At 41.7% G+C, this 18,228-nt stretch overlaps 1 protein-coding gene across 9 annotated transcripts in view; it reads left to right on the forward strand.

Moving 5' to 3' along the window:
- eif4g3a (eukaryotic translation initiation factor 4 gamma, 3a) overlaps window positions 1-18,228 on the forward strand; it is a 59,622-nt gene that overhangs the window by 1,946 nt on the left and 39,448 nt on the right. For 7 of the 9 annotated variants that reach the window (XM_084349674.1, XM_084349675.1, XM_084349677.1 and 4 more), the window contains exons 2-5: window positions 9,441-9,510; window positions 13,216-13,377; window positions 16,385-16,477; window positions 17,608-17,640. In XM_084349674.1, coding sequence (XP_084205800.1) covers window positions 9,441-9,510; window positions 13,216-13,377; window positions 16,385-16,477; window positions 17,608-17,640 — 358 coding nt within the window. The remainder of the gene's footprint in view (window positions 1-9,440; window positions 9,511-13,215; window positions 13,378-16,384; window positions 16,478-17,607; window positions 17,641-18,228) is intronic. The other 2 variants (XM_084349679.1, XM_084349680.1) reach the window with 2 other exon arrangements.

Consider the following 18,228-nt stretch of genomic DNA (forward strand, 5'->3'; position numbering starts at 1 on the left):
TAATCTCTTGTGCCATGTCCTCTTTTGACTCTCCAGGCTTGTGAAATGGCTGTTGAATTTGCTTAACCTACTTTTAGCTGTATGATCGTGCCTACATGTTGAGTACAGAACTACACCCTCCCTGTTTACTCAATCCATGTTTTGTTTAAGAGATAGGAAGACAATGGCTCGAATCGGCACACATCTGTTTGGCGTATTTTTTTTTTGGTTTGTTGTGATCACTTTTGCTTAAATTCAACATTGACTCACGTGATGAAGTTGTGGCTATTGATCCACTCATGTTGGGAGTTCATGTGTCCCTGTTAAATGAACAGTGACAAGCCTGTGGCAGACGGCAATATAGAAGAGTTGATGGTAACCTCGTATAAATTTTAGATGTTATGAAAGGGGCGCTATGTAACTGTGGATCAGAAACCCAGAATTTTAATATTTACAATATTAATGAGGTAATAATACAAACGCAGGAATATTTATCTTTTCCATAACTGAATAAGCAAGCTGTTGTCAGAGGGAAAATAATGTCCCCAGAACACTGTTTGAAGGTAGAAGGGTGGCAGGGTCCGCCAAATATAAACAAAGCATGAAATTGTGATGTCCATTTCAGGTCAGTTTGTTTAATCAGTTTATTACAGAGAGAGACTTAATTTGTTAAGGCATTAAAGAATTTTCTCTTCTGATCCCCAAAACTACGTAGTGCACCTTTTTTAAAGAGCGTAGAATTAGCCTGGTTGGTTACTTACAGTCTGAAATAGCGTGTTTAGGGGTTGGAGATGATACCATGGACACCTGGTCAATTAAATCCAATCCAAAACATTCAGTAAGGTGTATGTGATCGACCTGGAATATGAGGTACGATACACTTAAACGATGCTAATTTATTAATTCAGTCCAGCGCAGCAGCTGCTCACCAACACCTTCTTTTAACGGAGTTTACTTTTATTATTTGTGTTGTTGAACGTGTGTTGAAGAGGTTTTGTTTCAACTATCTAGTAATGTGGAGTTTATAGTTTGTGGTGCTGTTGAATTTAATTGGATTTTAGTGACTGTTCAATTGTTGCGTGTCTTCTTACACTATAATAAAATATTATGTTTTTCTCGCGTTACATAACCATCTGTGCAGTAGGTGGGAGGTAACAGAAAGGATAAATTGTTCCGACATCAAATGAGTGAATTTGCAGGAAAATGACGGCGGTCTGCTTTGTCCTGGGACCTCTGAGTGATTTCCAGCATCCCCCTGATGGTCCCTGAACTCTGTTTTTAGACAGCACTGAACTTTTTGAATTTTCATATCCATATGACGACAGACCCTCTGAGTGTCGCCACTTGTCTGACCTCTCACTCTCTCCAGATCTCTGAGGTCAGGAGTGTGGGAGCATGTTACAGACGTCTGGCCTTGGCTCCTGCTGTATGGGAATTCCCACTTGCAGGATGTTGGCGTGTGCTTTTGTCAAGTCCTCACCACCCTGCTTTTCTGAACCCCTGTGTGTGCATGTGTATGTGCAGTGTTGAGGGAGGGGGGCAGTTTGTTTCTGTTCCTGGTTGCCAGAGAAACACCCAGCGCATGCGTCTGCTGCTGCACTTGTCAGACAATGGCAGCGCTGCTTAGCATTCAGAGCGAGAGGCCAAGGTGGCGCTTCCCACCATCTGCCAACAAAGGCCCAGGTCACCCAGCCTGCCTCAGCCCTCCCTCATTTCCTTCCATCCCCCCACAGCTCACCTCACCCCACTGCTGGCCCAGCTGAGAAAACTGAGGGCTTCTCCCCTTTTCCCCCCTTTCTCATCTCCCCGGGCACCCCCCCACCCGATCCCTTAGCTTTCATGGTACAGTACTTTCATCTTTGAAGAAGCCAACTCCTTTTTCTCCCTCTTGAGTTCGCAAGTTTTTAAAAATTCTTTGTCCTCATGTTTCTGTTTGGACAAAAGGATGACAGCATTCGCCAATAAAGAGCAGTCAAGTTTAACGTAACCTGTGAGCCAGACGTGCAGTCACAGCTAGTGTCGGTTGTGACATACGGCTACGTATCGTATGTGCCCAGCTGGCGGGTCACACTGCACAGTAGTCATGTATTTCAGGACAGGTGTGTGCAGCCTGCATGGGAAGATATTCTCATGAGCATACTCGCTGTGGGATGTTATAAATAAACTGCTGAGTCGTTATGAGCCAGCATGCAGGCCTGTTCTTTCCAGAGAGGGAGTGGCCTGTTGAAGAAGACATTCGGCACACCGTCGGTGATCTCCCAGTGTTTCTTCATCCGAAGTCACATCAGTGTGGATGTTTTTGGTTTTTTCAATGTTGAATGAGTCTAGAAAAAGCTTTCCAAACACTAGCAGTAACTGTTGAAAACTGACATCTTCTGCTTATGCTCATATTGCTGTCAACTGTTCTGACAATACTCGATATTTACAATGAACTCTGTGCTTTGAGATCCATCCCACCCACGCTGTGATGCTCTAAAGTCGATGGTGCAGTTGAGAACATTCACATACTCTTGTCAGCAAGTAATGTTACAACCTTGTTGTAATGTCAGTTGTAAGAGCAACAATGTACGCTCTGCCCTATAAATGTAGATAATAATAATAATTTACCCTGCCACGTTTGTTCAGTTAGAGATAGTTTAGCAACTATTTCTGTCAGTTGTCCCTCTTCCCTTGTTCTTGCTGGTGATGGAAAGGCTGCTTACTGCTGCTTAGGCATGGGTACATATGAAAATTGAATGTCCCGGTCCCAGTGGTCATCAAAATATTCTTAAAACCTTGAAAATAAAAACTCAAATTACACAAAAACACACTGGAATCACTCTAACTTTAAATTTTCTGAGGGAAACAAATTATTTTTATTGCATCAAAGACAGGACACACATTTTTTAAAGTAAAAATCGAAGAATCTTAAATAAGTAATCATAAATCAAGGTAATAAGGTCTTCCTGCACAGATGAAGGATAAATAAATGGTGGTAACCTCATCTCCACGTTGGTCTGAATCCACACATCCAATACTCATTTTTACGGGGGATACAATGTGCAAGTCATGTCTTCAGCCATGGGGACAGGCTTAGGTAATTCAAAATAAATCAGTTAACCAGTATAGGACTGTACGTCAGCAAGCTAGACAGCTTTTTTCGAGTCATTCATGTGATATTCATGATTTTCTCAATAATAAGAAATTAACCACAATCATTTCAGTGAGTGTTTTATATCGAGATCTACGATAAAATCTTTTATTGTCCCATCCTTACTACTGCTAGTGCTACCTCTTTTTGTTGAATGAGTTATTGTCCAGGAAATAACTGCAATAAACAAAATTATTGTCAATATATGGCACTGTTATAATAAAAAACATAATACAAATACACCCTTTCAGAGAGCAACGGACTTTTAGTTCAAACATTGGAAATGTGAAAAAGGTATATTAAAGGTGCACTCTGCAGTTAAAACTCAGGAAGGTAACTTTTGCATTAATAATAAGGTAATAATACAAAATCAGAAAGAAACCTATATCCTAAATGGAAAAAAAACTATAAAACAACATAAATATACAAAACCATACACTCGAAACATTAAATAAAACGCAAAAAAATGCTCATCATGATCACAATCATCGTTCTTGTAGCAATGTAGTAATGTTAACACGCAAATACACACAACAGGCAACATCGAGGTCATGTACATACATTGATAAGCCGATAAGACGTGTAAGATAAGTCGATAACGCAATTATAGTGGCAGGCATTTGTTTCAGTCATCTGTTGTCACGCACATCAGAAGTCTTTTTATTCAGAGGATCATATGAAAAACTCAGCATTTCATGGAGAAACTTGTCTTTGAGTGATTGGGCACCATTTGTTGGCACTGTTGGCTTCTGTTGGCGAGCTTCTATTTGTCAGCTGGGTCAGTTTCCCCTTGTTAAGACTAGTGGTTCAGCTCTGCTGCTGTTTTAAACACAAACCGGTGACCTCATGATGGTGTATTCCTGGCTGCTCCCTCTTGACTGTTGGCCTGTGTTTCTGCTTCCGCCGCAGGGTCTCCGAGAAAACGCTTCAATTCTCGGTCAGAGCAATTTGGCTCGTATAATTTATCACCTGTGTCTGACTCACACAATTCAACAGCACAAGTCTTTAGTCATCAGACTAATTCATGTTTTCTTAAGTCTTAGTTGTTTCACAGAAGATAGCTGTCACTGCAATATGAGGACAAGGGTTACATCCACTATGGTTACTGACTAAATAACAGGAAGTATTTTCACTTTTTTTTTTTTTTTTTTTTAAAGCACCTTGGCAGCGTTTCAGAGATGCACAACAGACTCTGCAGTATTATGGCTGCTGGTGGAGTTTCACCCTCAGACAAATATACAGTGTAGACAGTATACAGTACAGTATAAACTATTAAGACCAGCTTTCTGACAAATAGAGGAAGTTTTCTATGTACAGGCATGTGTAATCGACATGTGTAATCATCTCAGGCTTCAGTAATATGTCTTCCTCCAGTCGTCATCATCATTTCATCACGATCAAAGTAATTTTAGGAAGTTAAACCAGAAGAAAGTGGTAACTTAAATGTGGATTTGCCAAGCGTACACCCACCATGATCAATACAAGCGTTTTGAAGCCTCAAGCTTGGCATTGTGGCCGGCGCCATTTTGTATTTTTTTTTTTGGCCAGAGGCATTATGTTTTTGGGTTGTCCATCCTATTCTTGTAAACGCCATATCTCAGAAACGCATCGAGGGAATTTCTTCAAATTGGGCACAAACGTCCACTCTGACTCAAAGATAAACTGATTGGATTTTGATGGTCATAGATCAAATTATAGTTTAGGGCCAGAAGCAACCAAATTTGGACAAGAGGATGCAGTTAGGGAGGATATCGATAGATATCTGACTAAGAATCAGAGGACACGATGTAGTAGCAACTTGACAATCACCATGTAGCCACAGCCTAAATCATACCCTGCTGTATCGTCTATTTTACTGTAAATGGGACCATAATTTACAATCTAAACATCATGCTGTATTGAAGACTATTTTCAGTATTTTACTTTATTTCATCTACCTCCTTTTATCTGCATATTTAGTGATCATGTCCTTTTTAAATTTTAAAACCAAACACAATCTGTCGTAGCAATCCAGAACCATTGTTGCTCAAGATTCGGCTCGTTTGAGTTGAATCCACTAACCTGTCACCTATCGTTCATACTGTAGTGAAAGAGCAGCAACAGCAGGCAGTCAGTGAGAGCTTTGTGAGCTCTGCTATTATCCAACTGTGTGTGTGTGTATGTGTGTGTGTTAGAGTGGTCATTGGGCCAGCAGGGAGAAGGAGGGTTTGTGTCTGCACCATCTGGACCGTCTCCACTCACTTCCTGTGCCTCCACACTGAACCCACTGCACTAAGATTTACAGGTAGCCTGTGTCATTCAAAAGAGACGTAGGCCATGTTTAAGTGACAAAAGATTTTCTGCTGCCGTACAGAAGATCAGATATCACTGTTTGATTTAGGTGATGTTTGTCTCCATTTTTCTACAAAGCTCACCTCTCACTCTCTGGCACTCTCTCGCCTCCCTTTTTCTTGTGTATGTCCTGTGATTTATTCAAGGGTGAGGTTGCTAACCACACAGCTGTGATTCATTAATTTATTCAGATTGCAGTTTATTGAGCTGTATCATCCCCCTGCTTTTTACTTGTAAGGCTGTATTTCTTCCTGGCTTCCCCTTCCTCATCCACTCACACACTCTGCACTTAATGGCTTTACAGTAAGCTAATGATGAAGCAGGAGCCGCAGAAGCTTTTACCTCCTAATTGTGGCTTACAGGTCAATGTTGGGGTTAAAGGTCAGGAAGCAGTGGCTGAAGCTACTTTGCAAAGAAGGATGGTCAGCATTGGCTCGTTGTAGGCTGTGGCGGAAGATGTTTGATGGGAACTTTGACATGTGCGCTAGAGCTGGAACGATTAGTCGATTAATCAAAAGATGTGTCAAACATTTGCTTGTTCCAGCTTGTCAAATGTAAGGACTTGCTGCTTTTCTTTGTCATTTGTGATAGTTAATGAAGAGTCTTTGGTTTTTTGACTGCTAGTTGGAAAAAAATTGTAATTTGAAGATGATGATTTTATAGACTAAATCAGGGCTCCAGCACATCATTTAGTTGCACCCAGTAATAGGTTTTAATTACATTTTTGAACAATTATGTAAATGATTGTAAATGGAAATAAAGGAGCAGTTAACAATTTTCTTAATTTAAATCACAGCACAAGCAACAATAAATTAAAATAACAATGAAAAAATGAATCTGACATGCTGAATATCAGGTGCAACGGTGTGACCAAATCAAAATGTTTGGGTGAATTAAAAGATTGTTGTGTGCATGTGCATGTGTCCTCAATGAAAATGACATTTAGTTACAGCCTTGATGTGCTCATGGTGTCGTAAGGAATCTGTAATCCCAGTCTTCAAATGTCCTTTGAGTTTCAGTAGTTGGCATCCTTGAGGTATCGTTCATGTAAGATTATGCACCCTCAATCCTCCCTCATCTGCACACTCATTGCATTTCTCCTCAGTCTCAGTGAAGGTCAAATGTGAATCACTCACCATTGGTGTAATTTTGTCCACTTGGATGTTGCATGTAATATTTCAGCCACACTGACACTCTTATTCCCTGAAGCAGTGTCCCCTGTTGTAAGTCTCTAAGTTGACATTGTGCTCTCTCCTGAAGCAGAAAATTAATGGAGATCAAAACTAATGACTAATGTCTAATTAGTGCAGGTCGGCCACTTTCATGGTTGTTCCCGATACATGCGGTAAGGCTTGAATGAAAAGCATCTGCGTCCATCTGGTTACCTGACCACCCATGTGGAGGGATTGACGTCGGGTTCATCCAGAGTATTCCTCTCTCCAAAAGCCTCGCTTGAACCGGAAGTCATTCTGGTCCGCCATGTTGCAATCTGTCCCAAAGCTCTTATTTCTGCTCTGATGAGCGAGCAGAGAGAGCCATGAACGATGATATACAAGAGCAGCCTTTCCGGAGGACTTTCAGCGGCATGCCATGACATATAAATACCCATGCATGTGGCCCATTTGAATGAGACGATGGACGTCTCATTACTCTTAAAGCACATTTCCTTGTTTCCTCTCTCTTCGCATGATTTCTTTGCGTCTCTCATGCATACCCTGTGGGAGGGACTGAGACACAAGGAAAAGTGGATGCAGTTTAGGAGACTTGATGTACCCATTGATGATGTTTTATCTCAGGATATTTTGTTTTCCCAGAGTGATCGCCTGAAAATGACTGCGTCAACGTTCATACTGGTGTCAGAGCATTGGAATATCTTTACCACCAGAAAGTCCATCTTTAAACTGCAAAAAATAAGTAAAGAAACATAATTCAAGTGGTGAAAGTGCATCATATTGCCAGAATGAATGGACGGAAACTCAAACACAACTCCCTGTTCATCTGTCATAGCCACAAAATCGGCTGATGTACACGCATAACGGCCAAACCAATACATTCATCTCTTGAAGTTGTAAGAAGATCAGGTCTGCCAAAATCCCCAGAAAATGTCATCTAGCAGGTCGAACCCTGTTTTCGCCTGTGAACATCTTGCTGCCTTCCTTCTGTTTACAGTCCCTGACACAGTCATCCCTGCCAGCCAGTGGTCATGTAGAGCAGACAGATCAGGTTGCCTGTATCGTTCTCTGTCTGCCACCCATCAGGCCTGGGTTAAGTAGTATTTGCAAGGGATTTTCACCATAGATTTCTTCACCTATTCTGTGGTTTGTGGCATTGAATGTACCACATCAATACTTTTCAAATCATGAAAGATAATCTGTCACCGAATCCTCTTTCAGTAGATGTTTTTCAGTCTTTCTGGTACTCTTGGTGCATCGAAACAACAGATAAAAAATTGTAAATACTGTGTTGCCCAGAGCACAGTTTAATTGTGCTCTCCCCACCTAGACTATCAGGTCAGTGTGAAGAGACTGAGCCTCTAATTACTCCTAATTTCTGTGCGTGTGTGGTGATAGGCGTGTTGTTTTTCCAAATTCCCCGACAATGAAACCGATGATGCTCCCCCCTGCGCTTCTGCTTCTTGAATCGCAGCCCCCTTCTTAAATGATTCTTTTCTTTCCTTATCTCCCTCTCGTGTTTGTCGGTTACGAGTAGCGCTGCTGGCAGGGGGCCAAGAGAGATGAGGGCCCCCGCAGGCAAGAGCAGAGTGAAGGGAGAGGGTTTAAGGGGGCCGTTTGCTCCGTCAGGATTGCTCGTTGGATGGTCGGATAGCTTCCGACTGTTTCTCCTCATGCCATGAGACCGTCTGCTGGTTTGCTTGCACTTCTCTCAGCTCTTTTCTTCTTTCTAACACTACTATTTGTGGCACTTTTCATGTGACAACACCATAAATGCCTCCCAGGAGTGACTGGTGTCTGTATATCCTATTTTTTATTTATTTTTTTAACCCCTCCTCTCTCAATCACAGCTGGCTTTACACCCCTCCTCACCGTGTGGCCATTCACTATAAACATCGTTGATTTCCAACGTGGTCGGACAACGCACCAAATGAAATACTGTACTTCTTATCTTGTATAACCCGGCCCTTAGGGGGAAAGGGAGGCGTGATTTGGGTGAAAGGAAGAAAGCCAGACGTTCGGTTTCCCATAAACCATGTGACCAGCAGTGTGCGAGTCTGTCTGTCACAGACAACTGCCTGAGCAGGTTACTAACCACAGGGCTTCCCTCTTTTATGTGGTAAATACACATTCCCTCTTTGTCTCCTTGAACATCTGAGTGTTGTCTCCAGAGTGAATCTCATTATTACATGTTTTGGAAGCCTTGAAGAAAGTTATCGTCTTGTTTAAACAAAGCAAAGCCCTCATAAAGCCTCGACTGTTTTTAGTGTTGTGACACACAGGTTTTATTGGACTTATTTTTCTACCTTTAGCATTAGAAACGGAGAAATGATATTGAATTAAGTTTATGCTTTTTATTATGCCTCTGCAGTCGCCTAATCTGCTCTAGTCTGTCTCCCTCGCCTGAAACGGTCCGGTAATCCATTTCAGCTTTTCCCTTTAACACTTGCAAAAAGCAGAAGGTACATAGTGTACTCTCAGAGATGGGGCATTTTGGGAGGGGTGAGTGGTTAAGGGGATCCTTGAAATCAAACTATGCGAGCCAGTGGGGTTTGAGGAAAGCCCTTTAGATCTGAAGCAGCTAAAAGTATTACATAAAAACAGTGTTGAAGGAAGTAATTTAAGCAGAGCTGTCACTATATGCTGCTGCAGGAAATGCACACTAAATTAAGTCTCTTTATGTGGTTCAGACAGTAATATTTAGACTCAACCACGTCTCTTACATAAATACCTGAGATATGACAGGAATCTTACCTGTTGTTATCCAGCATGAAGCTTCTTTGATCTGCTGTCGTCTTTAGCGTTTTCCTCAACGCACCTCTTTCTAGAATCCCACGGGTTCCATCACTGGACGATCGAATCTTCTCCACACAGCCTGGAGTCGCTGCAGTATACAGCGTGAGTCACTGCACATACATAAACCCACCTGTATACCGCAGTGCATATGCAGAAAAACCACACCCCTGATAAAAATATACAAAAGGCCTCGTCCACAAGTTTATAGATATTTTGCAAAATTAAGCGTTTTCCTTAGCGTTTTGGCCTCTCGTTCACGCAAGCAGCATTTTAGGTCACTAAAATTGAGGTTTTTTTTAAATTCTTCCTAAAGGACAGATTTTTTCAAACCCTGGTTTGTGTGTATTTGTGTGGATGTAAGGGCCCAGACACACCAGGCTCATGGTCACGACTAATGTCTGGTCACCGGTGAGTGGCTTTTCAGCCGGCTGAGCAAGTAGAACTGGTGGTGGAGCCCGTCGGAGACAGAAAGCACTCTGATTGGCTGGTGAGATGTGCAAAGTAGTGCACGAAAAGAGAAACGGCAAAATAGAGAGTATTTTGTACCCTCGATTTCACCCATTTTGTGTGGTTTCTCATTATTTTTCGCCTCCACGTCTTGGGCAGTGCCATTTGCAACTTTTTATCAGACATGCTCTATAAAAAGTGACTAAATTAGTGGTGTGAAAATGAAAAGCAAACACTGCTTTATCATAACAACTGTGTATATATCTTCCGGTTTCCCTTTCGTAAAGACGATACCTGGTGGTATGGAAAAGTATTTCCTCTCACACAGGCACAGAACGTACGAGCTAGCTGGCTGTTGGCGGTTAGCGGTGTGTCTAAGTGCAGCTTTTTGGCTGGGAAACAGGCAACGTTAGGCAACACAGCAGTCGGCCTTCATTGCTGCTAGTTGTCTTGTGTCGGTAAGGCGTTTGGGAAATTTTAACGTCATTACGTCAATTCGTGCACGCCCATGGTTGCTTTATGTACTGAGCACTTAAAAAAACAACAGCAAAGTACAGATTTTGCTTAAGTGTGAGGTGTGCTGCTTACATGTAGGTCTAATTCCAACTTTTCAACTCAACTAAGTGGATTGTTGTATTTAAATAGAATAAGCTCACTATGAATGTTCATAATATTCTCTAGTTGACAAATCCTTGACTATACTACAGATATATTTTGTGGTGTGGACAACGCCTCCCGGCCACAACAGTTAGAGAGGAAGGATGTAGTTGCACATACTTCAACCATGACTGCACTGAAAATATTCAGCCATCAGTTGCCAGATAATTATGTACACCTGGCTAAAATGAAGTGTTGTTGTTGTTGAAAGTGTCGTAGAGAGGTGTTGATTCAGCTTTATGGTTGTTTTGGAGGGTTGCTGACCTCCAGTTGCGACTGAGATACTGAGAGGTGTCTCTTAGATTTGGTCTGTCATCATTGATATAACTAGGGCGGACGAATAACAGAAACGCCTCAGTCAGACCATTATAACCATTATAATCAGGTCTTCGTGCCAAAATGTGTCCGCCTACTGATTGTGAAATAATTCACCCCCAAAAATCTAAAAAAAAAAAAATCTTAAGAAGTGTATCTAATATAAAATTTGATATCTTTAACATTGTGTCACAGTAACTAGGATTTTTTTTCTTACTAAGCACTTTATCTGGAATGTGTAAACAAACCTCTGCAAGAGGTTTGAATAGCTTTTACAGGCCCAGTAAACATCTGTTTGTGTTTTTTTTATTTCTATCACCTCAAGGAGAAGGCACGCTTGTTAAGACATTGTGCTGAGATCTGACCACAGGAAGCCTGCTGTGGAAATGTGTCACCTCAGGGAACCTTTGCTATTCACTGTGTCCTTCATGAGTTAATTAACATTCCCTGTATCAGATCTTTGTCATAATAATATTCACATAATTTCTGCTGTTTTTATTTGAACCTCCTTGGGGCAACAACACGTGAGTTAGGAGATTCAGGTAGACAATTATATTTAGTCTCAGATAAAAAAAATGTTTTAAATCTAAATATTTTCATTGTCTGTCCTTGGCTGAACTTTGGGGCCCTTTATTGTCTGGTTCTCAGTGACCAGCCACACCTACTGCATCTCTCTAAAGACAAAAACAAACGAAATGGCATCCTCCCTTCCTCTGCGGATCTTGTCCTGACCATCACCCTTTCCAAGAGGACGTGATGTTGTACAACGATCCATGCCGCTCTGCCGCACTGTGCTGGGTCCCTCCTCTGATAAGCCTAATGTGCATTTACCTGCAGGGCATGGATTTATTAGAGGCTGTTTGTAGACTTTGTAAGATATTGATAGTGACAATCCTCCCATTAAAAGCACAGATAGCTCTTTGTTCACTGTTGCACATCTTGTAAATGAGTCTTTACCGCAGAAATTAGGAGATAGGAATATGGATTTCCTTTATCGTGTCACATTTTATTGATTTTTCTCACACTGAATGAACTAAGCTGACAAAATAAATACAATTGTGGCGCTCAGCGAGACTACCTTATAGTATACCTTAGAATTGCTTCGTTGATTACTTGACACCACAAAGAGGATGTTCACAGTGATGAAAACGTTTCTGAAAAGTGGACGTACGGTCAAGCAAAGTCACTGTTTGAAGATGTGACCTTAATTATCTGCTGTAACACAACACAACTGGAAACCCTGCTGGTTTTATGAGATTTTCTAGCTCTGAAAAGCGTTAGGCTGTAACAATGACGACACTGGTGGAAATAAACCGTGCCCATGGCATGAAACATTCGGTCTGTGCAGTGGACGGTTTGGTTTGTACTTTTTTTTTTTTTTTTCCCCCTCCGCCTCATGTACAGCTCCTATACAGCCGCTCGCCTCCCATCCCCCATCCCATCACTCTGTATGTCCTCAGAATCAGTCACTCGCCTGAAGCAGAGCAGGCCCCTCCCCTGGCAACAGCAGCTAGATTAGTTGCTTTATCCGAGGTCATCTGAGGGAAGTGGGCCACACAGAGAAGATGGAGAGATGCAGAGGGGACTGGTACTATAGAAGCTGTACAGAATAGTCCCTGTTGTACCGGGTAGATTTAAACATAATCTAATTTAGAGATGTTGGCTTTTAAATGTTAGTTCTGCTTTTGCAGCTCTTAATGGTCAGGTTGTGTAGAGAGGAAGAAAAAAGGGTCTCCAGAGACAGAGCCCATCTTTGCAGGCTGTCTCAGTATCTGCCTCCTGCTCTCCTCCTGCAGTATCCTGTCTCGTTCCCTCGTGTCTCGGGCCTGCTGCAGCAACAAGCAGCACTTGCAGTGGTGCCAGCCCATAGCTGCAGCAGCCAAGGCCCATCCTGCCACACTCGGGCTGAGAGCCGAGTCAAATCTCATCTTTTCCCGTTACTGTTTGCTCGGCTGGTGCCTACCTGGAACCTTTTGTTGACCCATATCGACGAGGCTTGTTCAGCATGACTCGGTTGTATCTGTTGTACCAGGTGCACTTTATCTATCACAGATAAGTGGGATCATAATATGATTACTTGACCCATTTTTGCCATGTGAGGCCTGGACATCCTTGCACAGCGTAGTTTGGCGCAGCAGACAGCAGAAGAGGCCAGTCTTAGCCAACCCCAGCAGGCTTCAACACCCATGCACAGTACAAGTCTTCACCTCTGCACACATACAGGGGCTAATCCTCCAGCCTGAGCGCTTAATTTACATTCCTCAGCAGGAGGGTAGACTAATGACCTGTGGAATCCTGCCTCTGCTGTTCCTAGTCTACATCAGTGTGTCTATGTGCATCAGTCTGACATAATATCTCATTCGAACCTTTCTCTCCTCTGTGATGCAGGTACCCAGGCACGCTGGCCCTCCTTACACTGCTCACGACATCACAAAGGGACACCCTAGCTTGGCGGGCACCCCGCCCGGTCATGCCCACTCCCCGGCGCTCTCTCAGGTACCCACAGCTTCCCCATATCGCTACCCTAAGGGCTGGGAGGCAGGTGGAGGGGTGAGTTGTCACTGTGTCCGCCGTCATCCTCTCTGCATATTCATATTCCATCTGTCCATTCATCTGCTTGCTCTTTATGACTTATGTTAGGGCTGGGCGACAGTTCGGCACAAGAATTCATTAGGAGTGTCACCATCATCCAAATCCATTTGATTTGACGTTAAATTCAAAAGGTCAAGATTCGATAACATTTGGTTTTGTACAGGAAGTAGAATGTGTGGGAGAAAAATGGTGGTATCTGTCCATGATGAGTCCAACAGTGTTGTAGGAGTGAAATGCTAGACCAATGGATTGTTTTTCAGCACTTGGCGCCTACATTACCCACAATGCAACTTCAATGACATCACTGAAGGCAATTTACCAGATTACTTGCAGCTTCTCTGGAGCCACAAAAGGCTTTATACCACTTTTCACATATACAGTAGTACTCCCAAAGACCTGTAAACACGCTTTAATGTGTAGAATTGATGGAGTTAACCTTTTAAGTGTTGTTTTTTTACTTTCTTCAGATGTGCACATCTAGGCAGGGTTACAGGTAAAGATATTACAGGGAGAATTGCAGATCCTGCTTGGATTATGATGATTGAAATGGAAAGCTCATTTAGACCAATTTTGCAATTAGAATGACTGTTGCAAAATTTCACAAAGATATTTTCTGTTTTCTATGTATAACTGAATGAAAACAATTTTTTGCAAAACCTTAAACACTTGAGAAAAAATACATTTTCTAACTGTGGGATTAAAGTTCTAGGAAATAAGAAAGAAAAGAAATAAGAACATAATTTTAACTTTAACTCTGGATTTGAATCATTTAATTTTAAAACATCTGCTTAAAGATAATGCTGTGAAAATATATACAGTATATTAATTCTGCAAAAATTGCCCACCCCTAACCTGTGTTGTTTTTATCAACTTTTTACACGTTTCATTTTCTTGTTCTTGTTGTTTTCACTACTTTCATAATACAGCAGTAAGCCATGTGTGTATTGTTTTAATGAAATCCAAATAGACCAATCTCTGCACTGGTTCCTATAGATAAACATGCATCTATTGTACTGCACTCCTCTTTTATGCGGTACCTGATATGCTTGAAGACTAATGTTGGAAAGCAGAGAACTTGGAGGAAACTCAAGTGAGCTGAGGGTTTGAGCCCAGCACCCTATCGCTGTAAGGTTGTGGTACTAACCACATGGTTACATATTAGAGTCAGATTTCTGAGCCTGCAGCTGAAAAAAGTCTCCTGCAAAGCTTCAAGATCTTCAGTTAAACATTTAAAAGCATTGCCTGTCCTGTTTAGACTAAGGTTCTTCGGGTAAAAGCTCTGTAAAAAGTCAACATCGGAAATAATTAATCAAGATTGGGAGTTCGCTATAAGGGGCTGTGGGTGTAAAATCCTGTATACTACCAGGATTAAGGGCAGAAGCACGGTCATTAGGAAATCTAACCGTGACTGTGTTCTCTGTTTAGAGCTACAGTGAGGTCCATACGCATGCGATGGAGATGATAAAGGGCAATGAAAGAAATCAGAGGACCAAAACACAACAGATATAAACCAGAGGCGAGCATGATGGGAAGAAAGATTAACTGTAAAAGGCTAATAGCTCAACCATCAAACCCTGACTCCCCTGTGTTTATTTAGTTTTTCCTGGCCTATTCTAGCAGTCAGTATCAAGTGTTATACATCATTTGATTCAGGAGAACCTAAAGTATCAGTCAGAATGTGTAATTTTACTAGAATCTTTTAAGGTGGTTGAATTTTCTTTTTATTACTGTGAACGCTGACGGACCCTCAAGAAGTTTTGTTTATTTGTTAGAGCCATTTATTATAATATTATCCTCAGCTTTTTCAGTGAAAACAGGTGTAATGCTATATTTCATTTACTGACCATGGAGATGGGTTCAGAAAAGTTTAAAGAGTTGTTACAAAGGTTATTAAATCATAACAGAGGACTCTGAAACAAGACTGACTTGTCCCACAGAATTATATTATCCATTAAACATGAACAACAAAAGCAGCTTGGCTTCAACCATTGCCCGTTGGCCCAGAGGAAGAAACGGTTGGTTTCATTGAGCTGAGAAACTGAGCTTTACATGAGTTTTCAAAGCATATGGATCGGATTAGTGGTTCAAAAGTTAAGGGTTAATCATAGAGCTTGAAAGAAAATTAAGATCCAACTATTTTGATAATCCATGAAGTAAGTAATAATGTCAAACATTTGCTTTTCCAGTTTCTTAAATGTAACGAGCTGCTGCTGTTCATTGTCAGTCATGACCGTAAATGAGGAGTCCTTGGGTGTTGGACTGTTGGTTGGACAACAAAAGGCATTTGAAGACGTCACTTTGGCCCTTTGGAAATTGAAATGAGCGTTTCTTCACATTTTTTTTGAGATTTTATTGACTACATGCTGAATCAATTGATCTAGAGATCATTGGTTGCAGCCCTATCATAAGGACAGAATCACAGTGAGACTATGATGCTGCTGTGATGCTGCCATCTCTGGCTGCTCTCACTCATAAATATGTTGACTGCGTGACTCAGCCTCTCTGGGAGAATGTGACTCTGCTTCCCAGGAATCTTACTCTTCCTCTTTACCGCTATAGCCTAATGGCCCATTGCCTCTCCCGAAAGCAGCTCTCGTCTCTCCTTCTATAGATAGTCCTGTCAGCCAGCTAAAACTGAAATTATCACAGCAGCACCAGCAGCAGCTTGAGGAAGAGCAAGCAGATCTTTTTAAACCCACCTCTGCCGAGCTCCGCTGCACACTAGATGAAGAGTAAAGGAACACAGGATTTGCAGTCCTTGAGGGTACCAATTATCTGTGCACAGAACATAAACCCCAATCGAAAACATTTTCTCCCAGCAACATCCAAAGCAAAGTAATGCTGTGATGCCTGGTGTACTGTTACTGTGAAATGTCTTAATGAAATGACTTGCTGTACAGTTTCTGGTCTGTTTGTAATGAACCTTCTCCCTCTCTTTGTCTCTTTGCCTCTCGTCTTTTGACAGTCTCCATACAACCCTGGACAAAATGCTGGTTCTGCCCCTTTAGTGTATTCTCCCCAGACACAGCCAATGAATGCACAGCCACAAAGTCGCCCGGTGAGTGTCCCTCTGGTCTGTAGATTTACAGCTCACCTGCTTTCAAGTACACAAACAGTTTGTGCCTTTTACTGTGAACGTTTCATTGAGTTAGTGATGGAGGGATGTTGTGTGTAGAAGCAACATAATAGAGCTCCTGAAATGGTGAATATCATCAGTCTGTTCATGGCAGTGAGGAAATATCTCGCACTGTGTTGTAACAGCATCTAAACACCTGATATGATGCAATGTTGGACGCGATCGTGCTGCTTTTATTTAATTGTTTCCAATAAGAAACGATGAAATAAAGCTAATTTTGTTGCTGACAATCGCTCACATTTTTTCCCTTCAAGGACCACTGAAAGGTAGCTAACACCTTCTGTGAAAAATCCCACCACACCAAGTCTTGCAAAAAACAAATTAATAATAAAAAAAATCCTAATATAATATTGACTCTCTCTATACACACACACACATCAAGTAAACATTATTTATTAATGATGCCTGGCTCCTGCCCAGCCCCCATCAGTAGATAAAGACCGCGGTCAGTGTGTACAGTGTTGCCACGTAAAATACTGGAATGGAGCTGCAACGATTAATCGATTTGTTGTCAACTATTAAATTAATCCTCAACTATTTTGATAATCAATTAATCTGTTTGAGTAATATTTCATGGACGAAAGAAGTCAAAATTCTCTGAATCCTGTATCTGTCCTCCTCTATGACAGTAAACTGAATATCTTTGGGTTGTGGATAAATCAAGACATTTGGGGACGTCACTTTTGGCTTATAATAATCAGCAGGTTAATTGACAAAGAAAATAATCGTTAGTTGCAGCCCTAATTATACTACACATTGTATTTTTTTCTGTGTTTGACAATTATGCATCAAAATCTCTATGCTGTCCCGATGCAGCCGTCTTGTACTTAAAGCCAGCTGTTATTTACAAACACACACTTGGACCTGAGCTGAGCGCTGCCGTGTGCCTTTTAAAGCTTTGTTGCTCTGTGGTTCTGTACTGTATTTTTCAAGCATCTGCCTTCATCGCTCATCTTATCTCTGTGTCTCTCTCTTATGCTCTTTCTTCTCCCCCCGCTTTGCCATCACTGCTTCAAATCTCCTTGCTGGACCTCTCCTCCCTCCCCCACCAGTTTGCTACGGGCCCACGACCAACCCACCATCAGGTAATTTACCCCCGCTGAACGCCCCTCCTGCTCCCTCTCTCGCATCATCATCATCAAAGCAGTTTGCTGGTACCTGCTGGCAAAAAGGCTGTTTGTGGGGCGTCTGCTGTTCCTTAAAAAAGTCTCAGATTCGAAAAGCCTTCAAGTATCTTGGATGTAGTTAAAGAGGTTTTAATTATCGTGGGATTTTTTTCTGAGCATGCCGCTATTAAATCAAGATATCCAGCCAGGTGCACAGAGCCGTTTCCTGTCGGGTGTGTTCTCGCACTATTCATGTTTATTTTTATGGTGAGACTGATCTTAGTTCATTCCAAGAATTTAATTGGTATTTAATAGTTCCTTATCAGGTTTAGATGCAATGAAGCTCTAGGGTGTCCCGTGCTTGAGCTCTGAGTGGAACAAGTATCTGTTTTTCCACAGGATATATCCTCATGTCGTTCTCCCAGGATTCCTTAGTTTTATATATTTGTCTGAGTGATTATTAGGGGTGGAAATCTCTTGGTACCTTTCAATAGCTACGGGCTAGGATGCAATTATAAAACGATTAGTCTTGCATTGCCAGATCTATCTTCACATTACTGTTCCAGA

Source organism: Pagrus pagrus, assembly GCF_965226575.1.
Source record: "Pagrus pagrus genome assembly, chromosome: 3".
Taxonomy (NCBI): Eukaryota; Metazoa; Chordata; class Actinopteri; order Spariformes; family Sparidae; genus Pagrus; species Pagrus pagrus.